This window comes from Choloepus didactylus, chromosome 10, assembly GCF_015220235.1.
Source record: "Choloepus didactylus isolate mChoDid1 chromosome 10, mChoDid1.pri, whole genome shotgun sequence".
NCBI classification, from domain to species: domain Eukaryota; kingdom Metazoa; phylum Chordata; class Mammalia; order Pilosa; family Megalonychidae; genus Choloepus; species Choloepus didactylus.
In genome coordinates, this window is record NC_051316.1 from 29,749,492 (window position 1) to 29,769,925 (window position 20,434).

The 20,434-nt window shown below is 38.3% G+C and overlaps 1 protein-coding gene across 3 annotated transcripts in view; it reads left to right on the forward strand.

Annotated features, from left to right (window-relative positions):
* Positions 1-20,434, forward strand: part of NTRK2 (neurotrophic receptor tyrosine kinase 2) — a 365,369-nt gene that overhangs the window by 86,380 nt on the left and 258,555 nt on the right. For all 3 annotated transcript variants that reach the window (XM_037797551.1, XM_037797552.1, XM_037797553.1), the window contains exon 11: positions 1,819-1,918. In XM_037797551.1, the coding sequence (XP_037653479.1) occupies positions 1,819-1,918 (100 nt within the window). The remainder of the gene's footprint in view (positions 1-1,818; positions 1,919-20,434) is intronic.

Here is a 20,434-nt window from a genome sequence, read left to right on the forward strand (position 1 = left end):
CCAAAGGGTGTATTAGTCAGGATAATCTATGCTATAGTAACAAAAATCCCCAAATCTTAATGGCTTAAAACAACAAAGGTTTATTTCTTGCTTATATTACATATGTGGCTGGGAGTTCTGCTCAGCTTCATCCTAATTCCAGGACTAGGCTAATAAATTAGAGATGCTTTGGAAAGTTGCAGTTACATGGTAGAAAGAGAGCTCTAGAACAGGATTTCTCAGCCTTTGGTGCCATTGGCATTTTGGGATGAGTAATTCTTTGTGGTGGGGGCTGTCCTGTGTGCTGTAGGATGTTAGCAGCATAATTGTCCTCTACCCACCACATGCTGGTAGCACCTCCCCTCCACATTGTGACAAACAAAAATTGCTAAATGTCCCCTGAGTGGCAACAGTGTTCTCTTTTGAGAACCACTAATCTAGAGAATCTTGTACTGGCAGTTAAATCCTCCACCCTGGAAGTAACACAAGTCTCAGCTCATGGGCCAGAACTAAGTCACATGAACTAACCTAACCACAAGCAAGCCAGTGAGTCCTACAAAGAGAAACAGAAGGAAAAACAGAAGTATTTGGTGAAGAGCACTAATGATTACCATAGATGGGGATAATTAACATCTGCTTTAAGGATTATTATGCAGATTAAATGAAAGAAAGAAGCTTAAGCATCTAAGCCAGGGTGGATATCTAAGACAGTTTATAGCAGCAGTTGGCAAACTACATCCAAATCCAGCTTACCATCTGTTTTTGTAAATAAAGTTTTATTGGAACGCAGCCACGTCCATTTGTTGACATATTGTCTACAGCTGCTTTTGAGCTACTATGGCAGAGTTGAGTTGTTGCTGTGGAGACCTTGTGGTCCACAAGCCTGACATCTTTACTGTCTGACCCTTTACAGTGAAGGTTTGCCAACTCTTTGTTTAGAGAATGGAGCTTTCTTTGTAGGTAGGACCTTGGGCTGAGCAACAAGAATGGAAGAAGATACATTGTTCTGCTTACTTTCTTGTTTCTAAAATGTTAACTTGGGCTCAGTGTAGCCTTATGCCTTGACTAGCAGCAATGGGACAGCGTGATCCATGTTTCCACTTGTATCTCTGTTCTCTCTTTCTCATGGTTGTGGCAGGATTCACTGTCTGCACCTACTCTCTCTGCACATATCATCCACACTGTGCAGTTACATTTGTAAACTTACAAAACATTTTTAATGACCTGTAACATACATACAGAAACATGAATACACTTATCCTACAGCCCAATGGGTTTTTAGAGGCTGAACTTAACCCAGAAGTGCCTTCTGCTCCCTTCTGCAGTCAGACTCACCACTCCAAGGTACACTGATGTCTAAGAGCCACAATAGCTAACTTAAAAAAAAAATCTTTCTCTTATGGACAATTTTCACACATGCACAATAGTAGGGAGAATGGTATAATGAATGCCTTTGTAACCTTCACCAGTTTCAAAAAATTATCAGTATTTTGCCATTCATGTTTTATTCTCTCTTATACACACACACATATATACACATATATATGTATGCATAAATATATATAAGTAACACATATAGGAAACATATGTATGTGTCTAGACTTTAAAAATATCAATTGGATGTTTATTTCTATAAGCTTTAACTTATGCTTCCTCATTTGTAAAGTAGAGTGATCTTCATAGTTCGTTATAGAGTTGTTGAGAATCAAATGAATTAGTATATGTAAGGCTCTTAGAAGAGATTGTTAAGCATTCAATACATGTTAACTGTTACCATCATCATGTGATGATAGGAACTCAAAGGCAAGGTTGTAACTGCCCCTCTCTTCCTTCCCCTAGGTCTATGCAGTGGTGGTGATTGCATCTGTAGTGGGATTTTGTCTGCTGGTAATGCTCTTTCTGCTTAAGTTGGCAAGACACTCCAAGTTTGGCATGAAAGGTAAGAAGGGTTGTGTTTATTTTGCTTCTTACGTGGAATCATTTTTGGCTGATGACTAATGCTAATTACCAGTAAAGAAGGAAGTGGCTAGATTTACAATGACTCGTTTTTAAGGGTGAGAAAACAACAACAAGGATATGATACTATGAATCAAGACAGAGAGCAAAATATTGTTGATTATTCAGCACCACCCACTTTCCAATGAGGACAGTTGTCCCAGAAGACATGAAACTGGTTTCTTGAGTATCAAGTGATTATTAACAATGTAGGCAAATAGTACTTGATTTTTTCCTTTGTTTCTGAAAGGCAGGCAGGGTACTGAGTCATAAGAGTAGGTATATACTCAAGTACTTTGTGCAGAAAGGGTCTTTCCCTCAGACATTTGACTTCCAGATCTTCAGTGGCATGCTTTTGGGGTTGCCACTGCTTTTCCAGATTCTCATCTTTTGAAATTTAAACAATAGGCTAGGGAAGCGAAATAAGACCAGTCATTGGTGATCATTGAAGCTTTGTGAACACTAGTGTTTTTTTTTTTTTTTTTTTTTTAAATGTACTGTAAATGCTCTCAGTGCAGGATTCAAAATTAGAGACTGTGTTGCCCAAGAATAATAGATAACTGGTCTCTTTTAGAGGATTGAAAATTATCTTTTGGGAATAGAATGTGTATAAATGCTCTTGTTAAATAAATAGCCAAGAGTTTCAATGCTTTTTCTTTGAAATTTAACTTATGTATGGGCTAATATGTTCTTGTATTTTGCGTGGTCTCTGAAATAGCCACTAAGTCTGGGGAATCTGTGAAGAAGGTTTGGCTGGAGTCCTTTTTCACTTGTGTTGGAGAGCAGGTCTGGTGTGTTATCTTTACATGTGTGGTGGATCACAATGACTACGAATGTTGCTTGTCTACTTGGAAGGGAATGTATATTCTGGGCTTTGGGGTAGATCAGATCCATTTCTGATGTTTTCTCCTCTCCTGACTGAAATTCCTAAACCAGAAATGAAGGGGGAGAATAAATGGTCAATTGGGGTTTAACGATCCCCTCCCCTACCCCCAGACTCCTCCTGCCCCTCTCTTGCTTGCTGATCCTTGACATGTCTTTAGGAAGAGAAAAGATCTTTCATTCTCCAATTATAAATAAGACTCAGAGAGGAACTATGGTACAATGATTTAAAATCCTTCTCCAGCGGCGGTTCTTGAACTTGACTGGGCATCAATACACTCCTGGAGGGCTTGTTAAAACGCAGATGCTGGGCGCATACCCAGAGTTTCTAATTTAGTAAGTCTGGGGTAGGCCTGAGAATTTGCATTTCTAACAGCTTTCTGGAGATACCGTTGCTGCTGTAGCACAAGCATTCTTTGAGATCGCTGTTCTGTGGGATAACCGTAGACTACCAGGTGCCCTTCTGAAAGTGACAAGGTGTGGGGGGAGTCGTTGCAACCCAGCTTCTCCTACTGCTTCTCAGACCTTTCTGGGTCCCAGTGTTTCCATTGGCACCCAGTCCTGGCCAGGTGGCAGCTCTCCTCACGCCAGCCACCTATCAGGGCATTTTGTCTTTCTCATTCTCATCAGATGCTTTCTTTCCCTTGTGGCACTGGGAGTGGATGGACTAAACAGATTTTACCAGAGAGTACCAGTCCTGCCTTTTCTTGAGGGGTGTAGTTTGGGACCTTTCATCCTATGGGCTCTTCAGAGAGAACATGTGTTCAGGTCCTTCTGGGAGCTCAGCAAAAGCTTTGGGAATCCTTAGAGCAAAATCTGAGAGTCCCTCCCCACCCCTTCACCTGTGCAGAATTGTCTCTCAAACTTAATGTACTTTCTGAAGTGCAGCAAATGGAAGTGAAAAGAAAAGATAGCCATTTTGATTCAGAGAATATTGTATTTCATATTGAGACTCTGGCACTAAGATAGAAATACTGTTTTATGTGGAAATTTGGGATTACTGCTAAAGCACCTGCATTTTCCAACTATAGCCTAGGAGTATGCTTAATGAATTGTAAGAAAGATTTTGCTTAACCTTGTGACAGAGACAGTAAACGACTTCCCTCAGGCAGCAACTTGGATATTGTATGTCTTTCTCCCTTATTCCTAAACATAAATAAAATAGTTTTTAGAAATTTTGTTTGGGAGACTCATGTTCTTGTTTAAAATAACTTAATTTTTCTATTTTTAATTACAAGTATATCTGTGGCATGATTTGAACAGAAATGGGCCTGAGTTTATTGTTTTACCAGTCATGACCTGAATTGATAATTTTTAGGGATCTAGAAGTTAAGATGAGGTTCATGCAAGGAGTGGAAATGAAACAGAATAAAAAGTGTTTTTTAAAAATTAATGTAATTTAATGTGCTTCAGATGCTATTAGAGCTGGGATTATTGCTGAAAAACATCTGTGTTAAAAAGGGAAGAATATGTAAAAACACTGTTATACCTCCTGAAGTAACCAGGAAGTATGTTGACTGTGATTTCTGAGTAGCAGTGGTATGAAATTTGCATCACTTTGGCCAGAATTACAGACCCCATGTGTGTGGCCAGTGGTTGGTATGCAAATGAGCTATTCCAAATATAATTCTTACACTCAGAACTCAGAAGCTTCTTTGGAGAGATTCTGCCCCATCCTTATTCTTTTATCCTGGAGACAGACTGAAACCTAAAGATGGCTGCCAGCTCACCTTCAAACCTAGCATTGTACCAAATCCAGCATCAATTGTTTCAACCCATGATAGAAGCCATGAGATTATAATCTACAGTTTAATACTGCTGATTTGAAGGTCCCAGAGTTAACACAAACCAGCCAGCAACTTCTTAAAATCACAGTGCAGCTCAGTGCAGGGCAATTCAGGCTTTGTGGATTGACCAGAAACCCAAACATTTTTTATGGTATGGCTTTTATGGGAAGATGATCTCTAAATTCCAAATCAGGGGGTTAAACCTGGATTTTAGAAAAAAGCCAGTGAGATGTGGGTGTTTTCATTGGAAATAGGTCTTTTTGAACATAAGCTTCATAAGGATTTTTTCTCTGTTTTGTTGATTCCCCATAAACCAAATGCTGATGGTGCATCTAGAAGAGGCAGGACAATTCATATTTGTCCCGTTCATCATTATGTACCCAGTGCCTCATGCAAAGTTGGCACTCAATAAATATTAATCCAGTGAATGAGTGATCGGAGAGAATTTGCAACTTCATTCACTTTAGGTTGGCAGTTGGAAAATAGTTAATTTTTGGAGGATGGCTAACATGAATGATTAAAGAGAGACCCTGGGAAATTTTCTCAGTTTCTAAAGGGCTCAAAGCCCCTGCACCACCTCCTTTTTTTCAATTTTCAGATAAGTAATGGCCATAGTTAGGATGTCAGTGTGTCCAGGTCTTGTCTTAGGACACACTAGTTTTCACACACGGTTAAGCAAGTATTGTGGTTTAAGTTGGGAGGATTCTCTTCAGCTTTCCATACTGCACATTAGCATCTTCAATTTTAACCTTTCTTCCTTTCAAAGTGTATTGTTGGAATATGTGTCTGTCTAGTTCTGAAGCCCGCAGAAGTGCCGGATGGTGGCACACATCTTGGTGTTTACTTAGAATTCCTTTCGTGATTGATTGATCTATTTTCAACTTTTTGTTGCTACTGTTCAGTAGGCTACCTGCTCTGTTTTAGTAAAGATGTCAAGAGGTAGAATTTATCCCAGTCCAGTTTTTTTCCATGCTCATTTCTCTGCCTTTACACTGTCCTGTTGGTTTTTTGGAACACTGAGTTATCGTAATTGCAGAAGCCCTGAATAAGGCCCCTAACTTAGTGCTTGGCCGGCTGTAGAGGGATTATTCATTTATGTGTTTAATAAGAATGCATAGAATTTACAACAAATCTGTCTAAATCTACATCTGTATCGATTCCCCCCTACTTAAATACATTAATTTTATCCATATTCTTTTAAGATCTGCCTCTTATTTTAATTTTCATTTTCACTGAAATAGGGCTTTGGTAGATAGGAGCTCAAAGAATTTTCCAGGACAGCTTCATTGCCAATGAAATGGGCAACCAGGCTCTTGAAGGCTCTCACTTGTGCTGCACCACGTCTTGTGTTTAACTCCCACATTGCTTTCTGGCTCCCTTTCTTCATATGAAGGAGAAATGGAAGAATCGAGGGGTACAAGGGCTGCCAGATCTTCAAAGAGTGTTCTCCAACTGGGAACCCTGCCTGATGGCGTTTGTGGTATAAAGTTTTGGAAAAAAACGGAAGGGAGCCAGCAGGGAGGAGGGGGCTGGGCCCTTGTCAGACTGGGACAAAGTACTTTCTGCTATCAGCTTTCTGTTACTTGTATTCCCTGATACAAAGCCAGATATCACGTTTATTCCCTAAGTTCTGATACATCCTTTGTCCTTCTAGAGTAAAATATCTAACTGGCCCTAAGAAATCACAGGAAAATGAACTAGAAGACTAACCTTTCCTCTGATTCAATGTTGAGAGCTTCCAAAAGCCAAATTTCCTCTGTGGCCACCTCTTTGTGCGTATAAAGGGCCTCAGTTGCCTCCATCCCTGCTATTAAGGCTGTAGATTTTGCCAATTAGTCATTGACCCCAAACCTACACTGCCTGAGGATGCAGATCCAGGTTTTCTGACTGCCAGACTTGCAGTTTAATTTTCTCGTCTTGCCAACGATTTTCTAATTGTCTTTTGACAGCAACCAAAAATTTAGCTATTTAAAAATAGTTTTAAACATAGTGGGGCCAAAGCTAAAGAGGTTGAAGGTTAAGCCTTTTATATGAGCTGAAAACAATTCCAGAAAGTTTAGGAGGTTAAGTTTAACAGCTATTTGGATCAACTTTTAAAAGAGGGAAAAAATGTGACCAAAAGCCAGAAGCACAGTTGTAGCAACATCTGTAGAGACAAAAACTGTTTTTCATATGCTTCTTTTTTAAATTTAAAGAAAAATAACACTGAAACATTTATAGCAGTAATACATGAAAGCATTCTTGTTTCTCAAACTTTCAAACAGTTTAGAAATACAGAGCATTTAAAAGTGGAAATTCACCTTTACCCTCCTCTCTCACTATGATTTCCACTCCAGGGAACCTTTATCTAATTTGCATGGGTGTCTTCCATCAATAATCAAATGCGTAGCTTCATTTGTTAGGTAGATAATCAAATATATGTGTTCATTTTGTATTACATGAAGTTGTTATATACCAGTCATGTTCTGCATTTTTTTTAAGATGACCATTTGCCTTGGAGATCTTTCCATATTGGTACCTAGTTATCAGCTGTCTTCTATTTAACATTTTGTGGAAGCCTGGCATCTGGCTGCTTGGGTGTGAGACCTGGCTCTCCTGCTTACAAGCTGTATGACTTTGAGCAAGTTTCTCATCTTCTCTCTTTTTTTTTAATCTTCATTTTATTGAGATATATTCACATACCACGCAGTCATACAAAACAAATCGTACTTTCGATTGTTCACAGTACCATTACATAGTTGTACATTCATCACCTAAATCAATCCCTGACACCTTCATTAGCACACACACAAAAATAACAAGAATAATAATTAGAGTGAAAAAGAGCAATTGAAGTAAAAAAGAACACTGGGTACCTTTGTCTGTTTGTTTCCTTCCCTTATTTTTCTACTCATCCATCCATAAACTAGACAAAGTGGAGTGTGGTCCTTATGGCTTTCCCAATCCCATTGTCACCCCTCATAAGCTACATTTTTATACAACTGTCTTCGAGATTCATGGGTTCTGGGTTGTAGTTTGATAGTTTCAGGTATCTACCGCCAGCTACCCCAATTCATTAGAACCTAAAAAGGGTTGTCTAAAGTGTGCGTAAGAGTGCCCACCAGAGTGACCTCTAGGCTCCTTTTGGAATCTCTCTGCCACTGAAGCTTATTTCATTTCCTTTCACATCCCCCTTTTGGTCAAGAAGATGTTCTCCGTCCCACGATGCCAGGTCTACATTCCTCCCTGGGAGTCATATTCCACGTTGCCAGGGAGATTCACTCCCCTGGGTGTCTGATCCCACGCAGGGGGGAGGGCAGTGATTTCACCTTTCCAGTTGGCTTAGCCAGCTCGTCTTCTCTTGCTTTGGCATCCCAGCTGTAATGGGGCACAATAGTACCTACTTCATAGGCTCATTATGAAGACAGACTGAGTTTATGTATGTGAAGCACTTGGAAAAGTTCCTGGCACTTAGTAATCACCCTGTAAATATTTACTATTATCACTGTTGTTATTACAGATGAATTAATGGTTTATTTAACTTTTCTTCTTTGAATCGGCATTTGTTTTCAGATTTTCAAAAACTTATTCAAATAATACCTCGTATATAAAGATAGATACTTGCAGATGGGTTGCTGAGAGAAAGATGTATATATTTTAAATATACACTTGGATGGTGTCCAGTTATCCTCCATAAATGCTTTACCAATTTACGCCATGTATTTGTTTATACTCTCACCCATAGTGGATAGTGTCAGTCTTTTTTGTTTTGGCTGATTTGGATTAAAATGATAGTTTGCTAATGAAGTTAACCATCTTCATCACGTGATTATTGACCATTTATAGTTCTTCTGTGAAGAACAAATGTTTGTTTTTTATTTGTCAATTTATAGGTTTACTTTATAAACTATATATAATCTTTTATTGTTCACATTTTCTATTAGTCTTTTGGGTTTTTATGTTCTCTTTGGACAAACAAAAAGATTTACCTATTATATAGAAGCAAATCTGTCTGTCCTTTTCATCTATGTTTTGGGTTTTGCTTAAGAAGGCCTTTACCGCCCTAAGATTATAAACACACTTTTTATTATTTTCTTTACTAATTTGACTTTGTGTGTATGTGTTTGTGTTTTAACTTAGATCCTTAATCCTTTGGTGTCTTAGTTTCCCAGCTGCTATGACAAGTACCACACAATGGGTTGGTTTAACAAAAGCAATCTATTGGCTCATGGTTTCTGAGGCTGGAAGGCTGGTTTCCTCTCGGAGTCGGTAGCTTTCTGGCTGGCTGGCAATCCTTGGGTTCCTTGGCTTTTGCATCATGTGATGATGTCTTCTCCTTTCTGTTTTGGTTCCGTTCACTTTCAGCTACTGGTCTTCCCCATGGCTTTCCCTCCATGTCTTTCACCCTGTTTATAAAGCACTCTAGTAATCCAGATTAAGGCCTAACCTCATTTAGTTGGGCCACACCTTAACTAAAATAATATCTTCAAGAAGTTCTATTTACAATGGGTTCAATAAGACTACGTGCAGATTTCTCAGTAGAAACCATGGAGGCAAGAAGGCAGTGGTATGATATAATTTAAAATATTGAAACAAAAAAACTGCCAACCAAGAATTCTACATCTGGCAAAACCATCCTTCAAAAATGAGGGTAAGTTTAAAATATTTTCAGACAAACAGATACTGAGAGAGTTTGTGAAAAAGATAGCTGCTCTACAAGAAATACTAAAAGGAGAACTACAGGCAGATAGGAAAAGACAGGAGAGAGAGGTTTGGAGAACAGTGAAGAAATGAAGACTATCAGTAAGGGTAAAATGTTAGCTTGTGGTCAAGAAATAGATCCATGGCAACCACCAAAAAGTCTCTGGACCCTTCCTTACCATCCTGGTTTTGTTGATTTTAGCCTCTTGCTTTCCTGGCTTTCATACTTCATTTTAGAATACAGATATGTCTATGAAATGTAAATTACCCAGAGTAAGACAAAATTAAAGTATTTCACTGCAAACAGACAAATTCTAATTATGTCTATTCCCCTAATCTTTTCCAATTTGTCAGATGTGACATCGATAAGAAAGTACCTTCAGCTCTGCCCGACAGGATCAAGACCAAAAACATGTCTAAATTGGGGTACATAATTTAATCTACATTTGGCAATTCATTTTTTTTTTTCAAAATTTGGTATGAAGGACTCCTGTCTTTATGGCATAAAGATACTTGAATGAATTTGTGTGGCATTTTCAGAGCAACCAATAGTGTTATTTTAATTTTCTGAAATCAAACAAAAAATAAATTTGGAAGAAAACCTAATAGTTAGCTCTTTATTGTGAAGTAAGTAATGAGCTTTTTGTTCTTTCTTCTTATAGAGGAATGCCAACCTCACAAAATACTATCATAGAAAATAGGTTTTCATAGGAAACCTTTTTATATTGCCCTCCACCAGCTTTCAATTGAGCTAAAAGTGTGTCTTTGCACTTTCTTAGTAGAGAACAAAATTGTTCAATGCCAGTCAAGTCCTCAGAAATTTTAGAAAAGACATTCATTTGAAAGAGACATTTGGTTTAGTCATTGAGTCATTTAACAAACTGAAAAATGCTGTGTATCTAAAGAAAAGAATTAATCCAAGTATTCTTTTCCTGTCATTTGAAGATGTGTGCCATGAGGTGAAGATCTACTTTCCAAAGCCTCTTCTTTTAGTGCCAGCATTTGGATTATGTATATATGAGAAAAGAACATGCATTTTTCTTTGCAACGTATTGAAAATGTGGGTAGAACTTTTAAGAACTGGCTAGATTAGGCAAGAGCAGAAGCAGAAGAATTAGCTTTTAACTTTTAATTTACTATGTTCCTTGGAGTAAAGTCTATTAAGATTCAGGGGAAAGTGCACCCTTTTTACCTTTTACTAAAAGGTAAAAGATCCTCTAAGAAATTAGATTTTGTACTTAAACAAAAGTCATGAAACATTGTTACTTTTCTTTGCTTCTTCATAAACTGTTTGGTGGAACCATTTCAACCACCTCACACATAACGACTGTGACATACTTTGTAAGGAAACTTCAAAATCTGAAAATCTGTTTTTCTTCTCTTTTCTCCCCTTCATACCTCTTTCGCCTTTCTTTTTTTTCCCTCCTTTCATTTTGGCCTTCTACATCTCTGTGCTTTCTAATTTTATGTTATTTTTCTCTCTCTTGATTTTCTTCTTTATCCTAGTGTGTGATTTTGGTGGACAAGCGTTTCAGAATTTATGAAGTAGATAATAATATGACTTAAATATGCTATGATTTTATCTTACTTTATTTGAGGCAAAAAATACTGAATGACTGTGGGAATAAATTTAGCTCTAAATCAGCAGAATTTTCATGTGACACTTTGGAATGCAGCCTGTTTGAATAATGCACCTTCTTCCCATTTGTAAGCTGTTTTATGTCTTCAACCTTAGGAGCATATAGGAACATAATATTGGAGACATAATATTGAATCAGAAAAACTTTGGTTCAAATCCCAGTTCTCCCATCTGCTAACCATAAAGTTGGGCAAAATTTTAAAACTCTGAATCTTAGATTCCTATTTGGTACACTGAGGGAATAATACTCGTCTCTCTGGTTATTGTAAGAATTAAATCAGTGCTTAGTTTAGTGCCTGGTTCATTGAACTAATTCTGTAAGAGGTAGCTATTTTTCAGATTTATGTTATAGTCATACATCATTAAAGAAAAGAGTGTGGGGAACGCCCTATTTGAATTTATATTGAGTCTGAATCGTAGAAAATGTGCTACTACTGTTTATAGTGTTTATTAGTGTCTCAAGATTTATTAGTTGATTTTATAGGGAAAAAAATGCAATTTACAGTGTGTCTCTTTTATGGGCGTATATCATAAATATAAAGTTGCTGAAACTTATGCTTATTTTAAGACCTTCAGCTAATAAAAGACCTTATGTATAAATTATTGCAGGTTCTTAATTTTATTGTCCTTTAGATAATTCACTTATTTAAATTGCTTGTGGGTTGATGAGAATCCAGCTTTAAGTATTTATTGACTTGGCCTGTAAGTTTTACATGTTTCTTTTAAGAGGAGCATTTATTGAAGGAAAGGTTCAGAAAGAGCAAGGATGGTGTGGGGAAGGGAGTTCCCCCAAAACCCATAGCTTAGATCTAAAAACATGAGCTCATGGAGCCTCCTGTTCTAATGTGTTTTCCTTTTGCATAGTAGGGATTGCAACTGCTAAAATGATTTCTTTTATACAAAAATAGGCTTTAATATTTGATGTATTTACAGCCTGCTAGAGAGGGAAAGAGGGATTCTAGAGAAACTAAATTCTTCCTTATGTAGAAAATTTCCATCCAAATTATTATAATGGTAGACCAAAATGCTGCATTTCCTGTGAGAAAGCCTAAGCTTGTACTAGTGAATGGAGATGTAGCACTTTTGTTTCCATCAAGGCATTAACAAAACTTGAAACACATTGGCCTCTGATTTTCTGGGGAGCCGTAGTGGCCTGAGGATGCCTGATGTCAGTTCTAACGCTTTGTCTTTTTATTTTGTAAGAGGTTAATATTCCTGAATTGAAGGCAGAAGGGTCATTCCCGTTCCAACTAGTGGCAGTAGATGGAAGGAAGGGGAACTGAGTGCAGGATGTGGACGAGGTGTGGAGGGGAGAATGTTGGCAAAGAAGTGGTATTTCTAGTTACAGCTGTGGTTGTCAACTTTAGTAGTCCTGGCAAACTTGAGTAACGTCAACCTCCAGCTGAGCCTTTCCCACTCTTACTTCCTAGATTATCTGTTCGAGAAAGTTGTATGACTAAAAATAAGAGGATAGGACCAAAAGATCATCCAAGGGTCCCCTCCAGCTTTAATATCTACTATCCTGTAACAGAACTGTTCTACACAATCACACATTCACTAAAACAGTCTGCCTTGTCCTTCTGGTGATTTCCTTTATTGTTTTCGAGAGCAGTGATGTAGTCTCTTTTTCTCCAATGAGTAAACACAATCTCATTATTATTAACATATGAAATATTGTGGATGAATGGTCAATACTAAATATCCTTGGACATATTTTCAAACGTGTGGTTGTTTCAGTAATATATTGCCTTTAAATTTTAAACAGAGGCCATTTCTTATTTAGCTGGCATTCCCAATGACTCTGTTTACTATTAATTTGCAAGTAACATCCATCCTGGCAGGCGTGTCTTCATAATCCAAGCTTGAGAGCAAAGAGAGGCAGCTCTGCCTAAGCTATGTCTTCCTGGACTGGTGTGGGCTTCAGAGAGAAGTTCAACAGCTGGGCTCTTTCCCGAGATTTTTAAGCCAGACTTCACAGCATGGCTTTATTTCGTTTGAAGTAAACCCTTGGAGCATTAGATTTATCCATATTGAAGTACCATGCATTCTGTAGCCCAGAATAAATACTTCATGTATTATCTACATTTAGCCTTTCCTCCATAAGTGCAGACAATTGTGAGGTGATTGTATATATATAATCCCAGAAATATTTATTCCTCACATTTTATCTTAATTCCTCTGTGATGCTTTGGCAATGCGTGGAGGAATTGCTAAAGTGTCAAGAATTGGATTAAGAGTAGAGTAGGCGCATATCTCAGACACAGAATGCAATATGTATGACTTAATTTTTTTTTTTACAGTTAAATAAAATATCTATTTTAAGCCCTTTCTCCACTGAGGAGCAGAAATTTAGTCTCTTACCATTCTGGATAATCTCAGACATATAATTGTAATCACAGAAAATTCAACGTTTGCTCCATCAATTCAGGGTCTCTCCCTTATCTTTCCATTTCCTCAGGTTGCATTTCACTTTCTAGGTGGTGATGAAGTGTATGTGTCAGGGAACATGAAATATGAAGTGCCACAGCTTGGGGAGGGGGCGTATGGCCTGTTGGTGGTCATTTCTCTATTCTGGTATCTGCCGAGTTGTCCTTCTTCCTGCTTGTCCCTGGGCACAAGTGCAAGTCACAGGTGTATTGTCTTGTGTTCCTAATCAGGATCAACAACTTTCTCAGCCATCTTTGCAGATCTGGGGACCCAGGAAATGTGGATGAGACTGCCCCCCAGTTCTCTCTGCTTAGATACATCACGTAGCTGTCCCTACTTTCTCTCTCCCACGCCATTACAGGCTTGGCATTGCTCTGATCATATCTATCGCCAGGCTGTTTCACCATTATTGATGCTTAGTTGGATGCTAAGTTGCTTTGTAAGATGGTGACCACCAGATCATTTCGTTGCAAATGTACCTTTTTCCCTGTGCAATTGGCAGGTGACTTGTGGGGTGATATATGGCATTTAGCAAATATCATCTTCCCCCAAACTTGAGCCTAATGGTTTTAGCATCCAGTTCTGATCTTTTCCTGAAACAGTTATTTAATTTCTAAGAGTTGCAGAATGGTGTTTTTCTAATTCACTCATTCCTTCCACATACTGGCCTTCTTCCATAAAAAAGAGCTTTCTGTCCTTGGCCAGGAATTTCAACTCTTTTGTCCTAATTCTGCCTCAATAACACATCCTCGAGGCAATGGGCACTTGTTATCTGGAGCCTTCATTGCGGAAGATCATGGGGTTTAGAAAAGAACAGTGTTAACTTTATCAAAGATATATTTCATTTTAAGAGTACAATAAACTTAATTCCTTTCAGGATTCCTTCCTGTAATTTTGTAGTTTGTTGGTAGAATCAAAGACAGTGAGAGCTGGCAGTAAGTTTAGGAATCATCCAAAGCTGTTATTACACAGATGAGGACATTGGGGCCTGGAGAGTTTAAACGACTTGGCAGATCTGGAGCCAGGACCAGGCCTTGTGACCCCGCTTTACTGTTTTATGCTGTGAGACTAAGAGACATCATGAGAAAAACCCACAATTAAATTTGCTTCCACTACCAATTCACGGCGTTAGCTATATAACATGTCACTGAAGTGTATTGCCATTGAGTGATACTGTGTTTCTCAGAGCTGGGGACATATACCACATATACCACTGGTGGTAATAAGATGGTTTTATTGGAAAAATATACATGGCACTCCATACTCATGGTTTCATAATATAATTGTTTGGGTTAAGGCTATGTTAAAATCTTTTTCAAATAAAAAATGCCAAGTAAATAATTTCATTTCAATTTAAATGACAAAAAGATTGCTTGAATATGACTATCTTCGGGCACTGGAAATTTAATATTGAATGGGCAGAGCAAAGTTTTTGCCTCATGGAGCTTAAACCCTAGTGGAGGGAGAGAGGCAGAAAATGAAAGAAAGAAAGATAGATGTAATCTTCAGGGGGGTGGCAAAATCTATGAATAAAAGTGAAGCAAGGTAAGAGTGGGATCACAGGGGTGTTGCTATTTTAATAGTTTGGAAAAGGCTCTCTGATAAGATGGCAATTGAGCCAAGAGATGAAAAGAAGTGAGGGAGTGAGCATGCAGGTATCTGAGGGAAGAAAATTCCAGGCAGAGGACACAGGACGTGCAAGAACACAGAGGCAGAAGCATGCCTGGTATGTCCAAGAAAGGGCAAAGAGGCCAGTGTGTCTGGAGCAGAGTGAGCAAGGGGGAGAGCAGGAAGAGAGGCAGTTGGAGAGGTGGCAGAGATGTAGCTCACACGGGGACTTGCAGGCCATTATAAGACTTTCTCTGAGCGAGAGAGAATAGTACAGAAGGTCCTTGGATAAAGCAAAACTTGCAAAAGAATATGAGGAATTCAAATGTAGGCAGCACAGATATATTCATGCACTTAAGTAGTTTCTTATAACAAAAGATGAGAGTGGTATTCATGACATAAGGGTATGGAGAAAATTTCATTTCTGGGTTGTGAGAATGATGCTATCCCTCCCTCCTCCTCCCCCCATCCATACACAAAATACTTGTGTGTGTGCATATGTGCCTCCCATCCCCATCCCAAACACACCAAAAGATGGTTTGCAAAGTTTTTTGGTATCTGCACTTCCACCAGCTTTATGCACTTATAGAATGCTGTAGTTACTACTTGTCACATGATTATGGTCACTTGAAAGCTGAAAGTGGTAAAAACCTGTCTTTCAGTTATGCCTTGAGTTTTTCTTATAATCTTTCTCATTTTCAGTCTGATTCCTTTTATTCAAGCCAGTTCCCTTAAAGGTCTGGCTCCTTCTACAATAAATTTCATGGTTGATATGATTTGAGTCAAATTTTCTCTTTTTGAACTCTCAGTTGCTATTGGGAGAAAAGTGCCAGTGTTTGAAAATCCAAATGATGTATTTTTAGAGTAAGCAAAGACATTGTGAGAATTTTTCTATTTGTTCTCTTTGTGATGATGAAACATTAAATGGAACCCATGCACTTTGCATGGTGTTCCTTTTGACTCAAAAGTCAAGCCTAACACTTAAGGTCAGACTGGGAGGTTGGGCAAGATGGCGGCATAGAGAGGAGTGGAAGCTAAGTAGTCCCCCTGGAACTACTACAAAAAATCAGAAACATCTAATAAATAATCCAGAATAACTGTGGGGGGACAAACGAGACCTTCCACTCATCATACACCAACCTGAATTGGGAGGAATGCCTGAGAACACAGCATAAAATCTGTAAGTAAAACCTGCGGATCCAAGTCGTGAGACACCCTCCCCCATAGCCCGAGCTGCAAAGCCTCATGGTGCCAGAGAGAAGCTCTCTCCCAGTAAGCAAATATAGCTCAGCTGAGCTCCAACTGGGGTTTTAAGTAGCGAGTGTGAACTTCTCACTACAGGTATGAATCCCCAAAAAACAGACAGAGGCTTTGGGTGACGATCGACCTTGGAGAGCCGGAGGGTCGCCTTGGACTAGGTTTGAAGGGGACTATCTGTTTCTTTTTTGGCTCAGTGGAGAAATCCCCAGTCATTTTCAGTTTCCAGGACTGTGACTCAGAGAAGGGTGGAGACAGCACAAGCAGAGAGAGAGAGACCATTAAAATGCTAATTACCTCCCCCTAGGGGGTCTTTCTTCTCTAAGAGGAAAGAGGTGGGGCCCTTTCCATTCAGAACCAGACCCCAGAGCCTGGGGGAACATGGCCATACCTCCTCACACCAGTCAAGAATTAGAGGCTAACAGGTATCACCTGCTGGGCAGAAAAGTACAGTGACCTGAGGCATCACAGGGTGGAGCAATTTTCTAAGACACACCCTCAGGGAAACCAGATACTGAATATTTCTTCGCTCTGGGACCTGAGCCTGTTCTGGTCTGGGAAAACCTGATTTGGATAACCAAGGAAACCATGCCTAGACAACAGAAAATTACAACCTACACTAAGAAAAACAAAGTTATGGCCCAGTCAAAGGAACAAACATACACTTCAACTGAGATACAGGAATTTAAACAACTAATGTTAAATCAAATCAAAAAGTTTAGAGAAGATATTGCAAAAGAGATAGAGGCTGTAAAGAAAACACTGGGCATATATATGGCAGAAATCAAAAGTTCAAAAAAACAACTAGTAGAATCTATGGAAATGAAAGGCACAACACAAGAGATGAAAGACGCAATGGAAACATACAACAGCAGATCTCAAGAGGCAGAAGAAAACACTCAGTAACTGGAGAACAAAACACCTGAAAGCCTACACGCAAAGGAGCAGATGGAGAAAAGAATGAAAATATGAGCAAAGTCTCCGGGAACTCAAGGATGAAACAAAGTACAATAATGTATGTATTATTGGTGTCCCAGAAGGAGAAGAGAAGGGAAAGGGGGCAGAAGCAATAATAGAGGAAATAATTAATGAAAATTTCCCATCTCTTATGAAAGACATAAAATTACAGATCCAAGAAGCGCAGCGTACTCCAAACAGAAGAGATCTGAATAGGCCTACGCCAAGACACTTAATAATCAGATTATCAAATGTCAAAGACAAAGAGAGAATCCTGAAAGCAGCAAGAGAAAAGTGATCCATTACATACAAAGGAAGCTTAATAAGACTATGTGCAGATCTCTCAGCAGAAACCATGCAGGCAAGAAGGAAGTGGTGTGATATATTTAGGATACTGAAAGAGAAAAACCACCAACCAAGAATCCTGTATCCAGCAAAGCTGTCCTTCAAATATGAGGGAGAGCTCAAAATATTTTCTGACAAACAGACAATGAGAGACTTTGTGAACAAGACACCTGCCCTATAGGAAATACTAAAGGGAACACTGCAGAGTGATAGAAGAAGACAGGAGTGCGTGGTTTGGAACACAATTTTGGGAGATGGCAGCACAGCAATGTAAGTACACTGAACAAAGGTAACTATGAATACGGTTGAGAGAGGAGGGTGGGGAGCATGTGAGACACCACAAGAAAGGAGGAAAGATAACGACTGGGACTGTGTAACTTGGTGAAATCTAGCGTATTCAACAATTGTGATAAAATGTTCAAATATGTTCTTTTTACGAGGGAGAACAAGCAAATGTCAACCTTGCAAGGTGTTAAAAATGCGGAGGCATTGGGGGAGGGATGCAATCAACATAAACTAGAGACTGTAACTAATAGAATCATTGTATTATGCTTCCTTTAATGTAACAAAGGTGATATACCAAGGTGAATGCAGATAAGAGGGGAGGATAGAGGAGGCATGTTAGACACTTGACATTGGTGGTATTGTCTGATTCTTTACTCTACTTTGATTTAAGGTTATTTTGCCTTTTGCTGCTTCCTAGCTGTCATTTCTTTTTCCTCTTTCTTTTGCCGCTCTACCTTCTTTGACTCTCCCTCCTGCCTTGTGGAATAAATGTAGATGCCCTTATATAGATAGTGGAGAAGGTGGTGAACACATAAATGTATGACCATACAGAGAACCATCGATTATTTACTTAGGATGGAATGTATGGTGAGTGAACAAAACCATATTAAAAAAAAAAAATGGGTTGATGACAAAACCTCGCGGGCAATATACTGAGTGAAATAAGCCAGACACATTAGGACAATTATTGCACGGTCTCACTGATAGGAACTAACTATAATATGTAAATTCATAGACATGAAATATAAGGTACCAAGATATAGGACGAGGCTTAAGAATGGGGAGCGGTTGCTTAGTATGAGCAGAATGTTCAACTAGAATGAACTTAAATGTTTGGAAATGAACAGGGGTGTCGGTAGCAAGATGTGAGAATAACTAACAGCGCCGAATAGTGTGTGAATGAGGTAGAAAGAGGAAGCTCAGAGTCATATATGTCACCAGAAGGAAAGTTGAAGGTCAAAAGATGGGAATGTATAAAACTGAATCCTGTGGTGGGCAATGTCCATGATCAACTGTACAAATACTAGAAATCGCTTCCATGAACCAGAACAAATGTGTGACAATACAATTAGAAGTTAATAATAGAGGGGCATATAGGGAAGAAATATATACCTATTGCAAGCTATTTACTACATTTAGTAGTATTTCAACATTTCTTCATAAACAGTAACAAATGTACTATACCAACACAACGAGTCAACAGTTGAGGGGGGTTGGTTAGGGATAGGGGAGGATTCGAGTTTCCTTTTCTTTTTTTCTTTTTTCATCTTTCACTTTATTTCTTGTCTGGAGTAATGAAAAGTTTCTAAAAATTGAACAAAAATTAAGTGTGGTGATGGATGCACAGCTGTATGAGGGTACCCAGGGGCAAGTGATTGTACACTTTGGATCTTTGGATAATTGTATGGTATCTGAACAATCGCAATAAAAATGAAAAAAAAATATCAGGTTCAAAATTAAATTCAGATAGATAAAAAATATATAGTTATCATAGCTATCTTTGATCTTAAATTTAAAACAAGTAAGCAATAAAATAAACAAAATTCACCCATAAGCTTATATGTTTTTCTGAATTTTCTGGATATCTGCATCTTTCTATAAAAACAATTTAAATTTGAGTCAATTTTTTATATTACACTATGTTAACGTGCATTACATTTTAGTTATTGGAAGCTCTCAGTAAAACCTTCCTGGGACTCTGGCTTTTCTGTAAAATTTTATTTAAGAGAAAATATCTCTAAGTATTACCTGGACCAATTATTATAAAAATAAATGTAAGTAATGTTTAAATTATCCAAGTACTTCTGAAAATTTACTAGATATACAAATAAAATACTGAAATTTTGTTATAGTTTAAAAAAAAAAAAGGTTAGACTGGAAGATTTTTGAGGCCATGCATTTCTAGAGAGGAAGACAGCACATTTTGATTTTTGTGCTTATTATCCTCCTGACAAATTACTAATAGCACTTTGCCAGCTTGTGGCCTGGATTAGTCGTCTTTCTTGAGTCATCTTGGGGGTTAAAATGAAGGATTTCATATCCTATGACCAGATCTCCTTAAATCTCTTGTTCTATCAGTGTCCTTCACCCATCCAACACCCTTCTTATTATCTCTGTGTTTTAGAAAGTATTTTATTGATGTCATCTTTGGAAGGCCTCTATCCTCTTCTTTCTTTCTTTATACTGCTGTTCTTTCAACTCTGGCCATAGATAGCCTTTGGATTCCCCATTAGACCTGGGTATTGTATTCTTCCTGAGTCTTCACAATTGTCATGTGGGTCTTCTGCTTTATTACCTTCCCAGTAATACAAATTTATTCAAGTCTTTTTTCTCACCTATTACCCAATATCCTTATAGGTTAGCAAATTCAAACTAACTTGGATATTACTAGCAAAAAAAGCACATTTGAAAAGACAGTTCTGGCATATACAGATCTTCAATATGAGAATCTGAATATGGGAAACAAGGGCTACAGTTATCATGGATTCTTGAAAATCAACAGTATTAATTTTGGTTTTATTTCTCATTCCTCCTTCTATTCAGCATCTTATGCTGCATATCAAATTGTTATGAATTCTCAAAGTTTTCAATG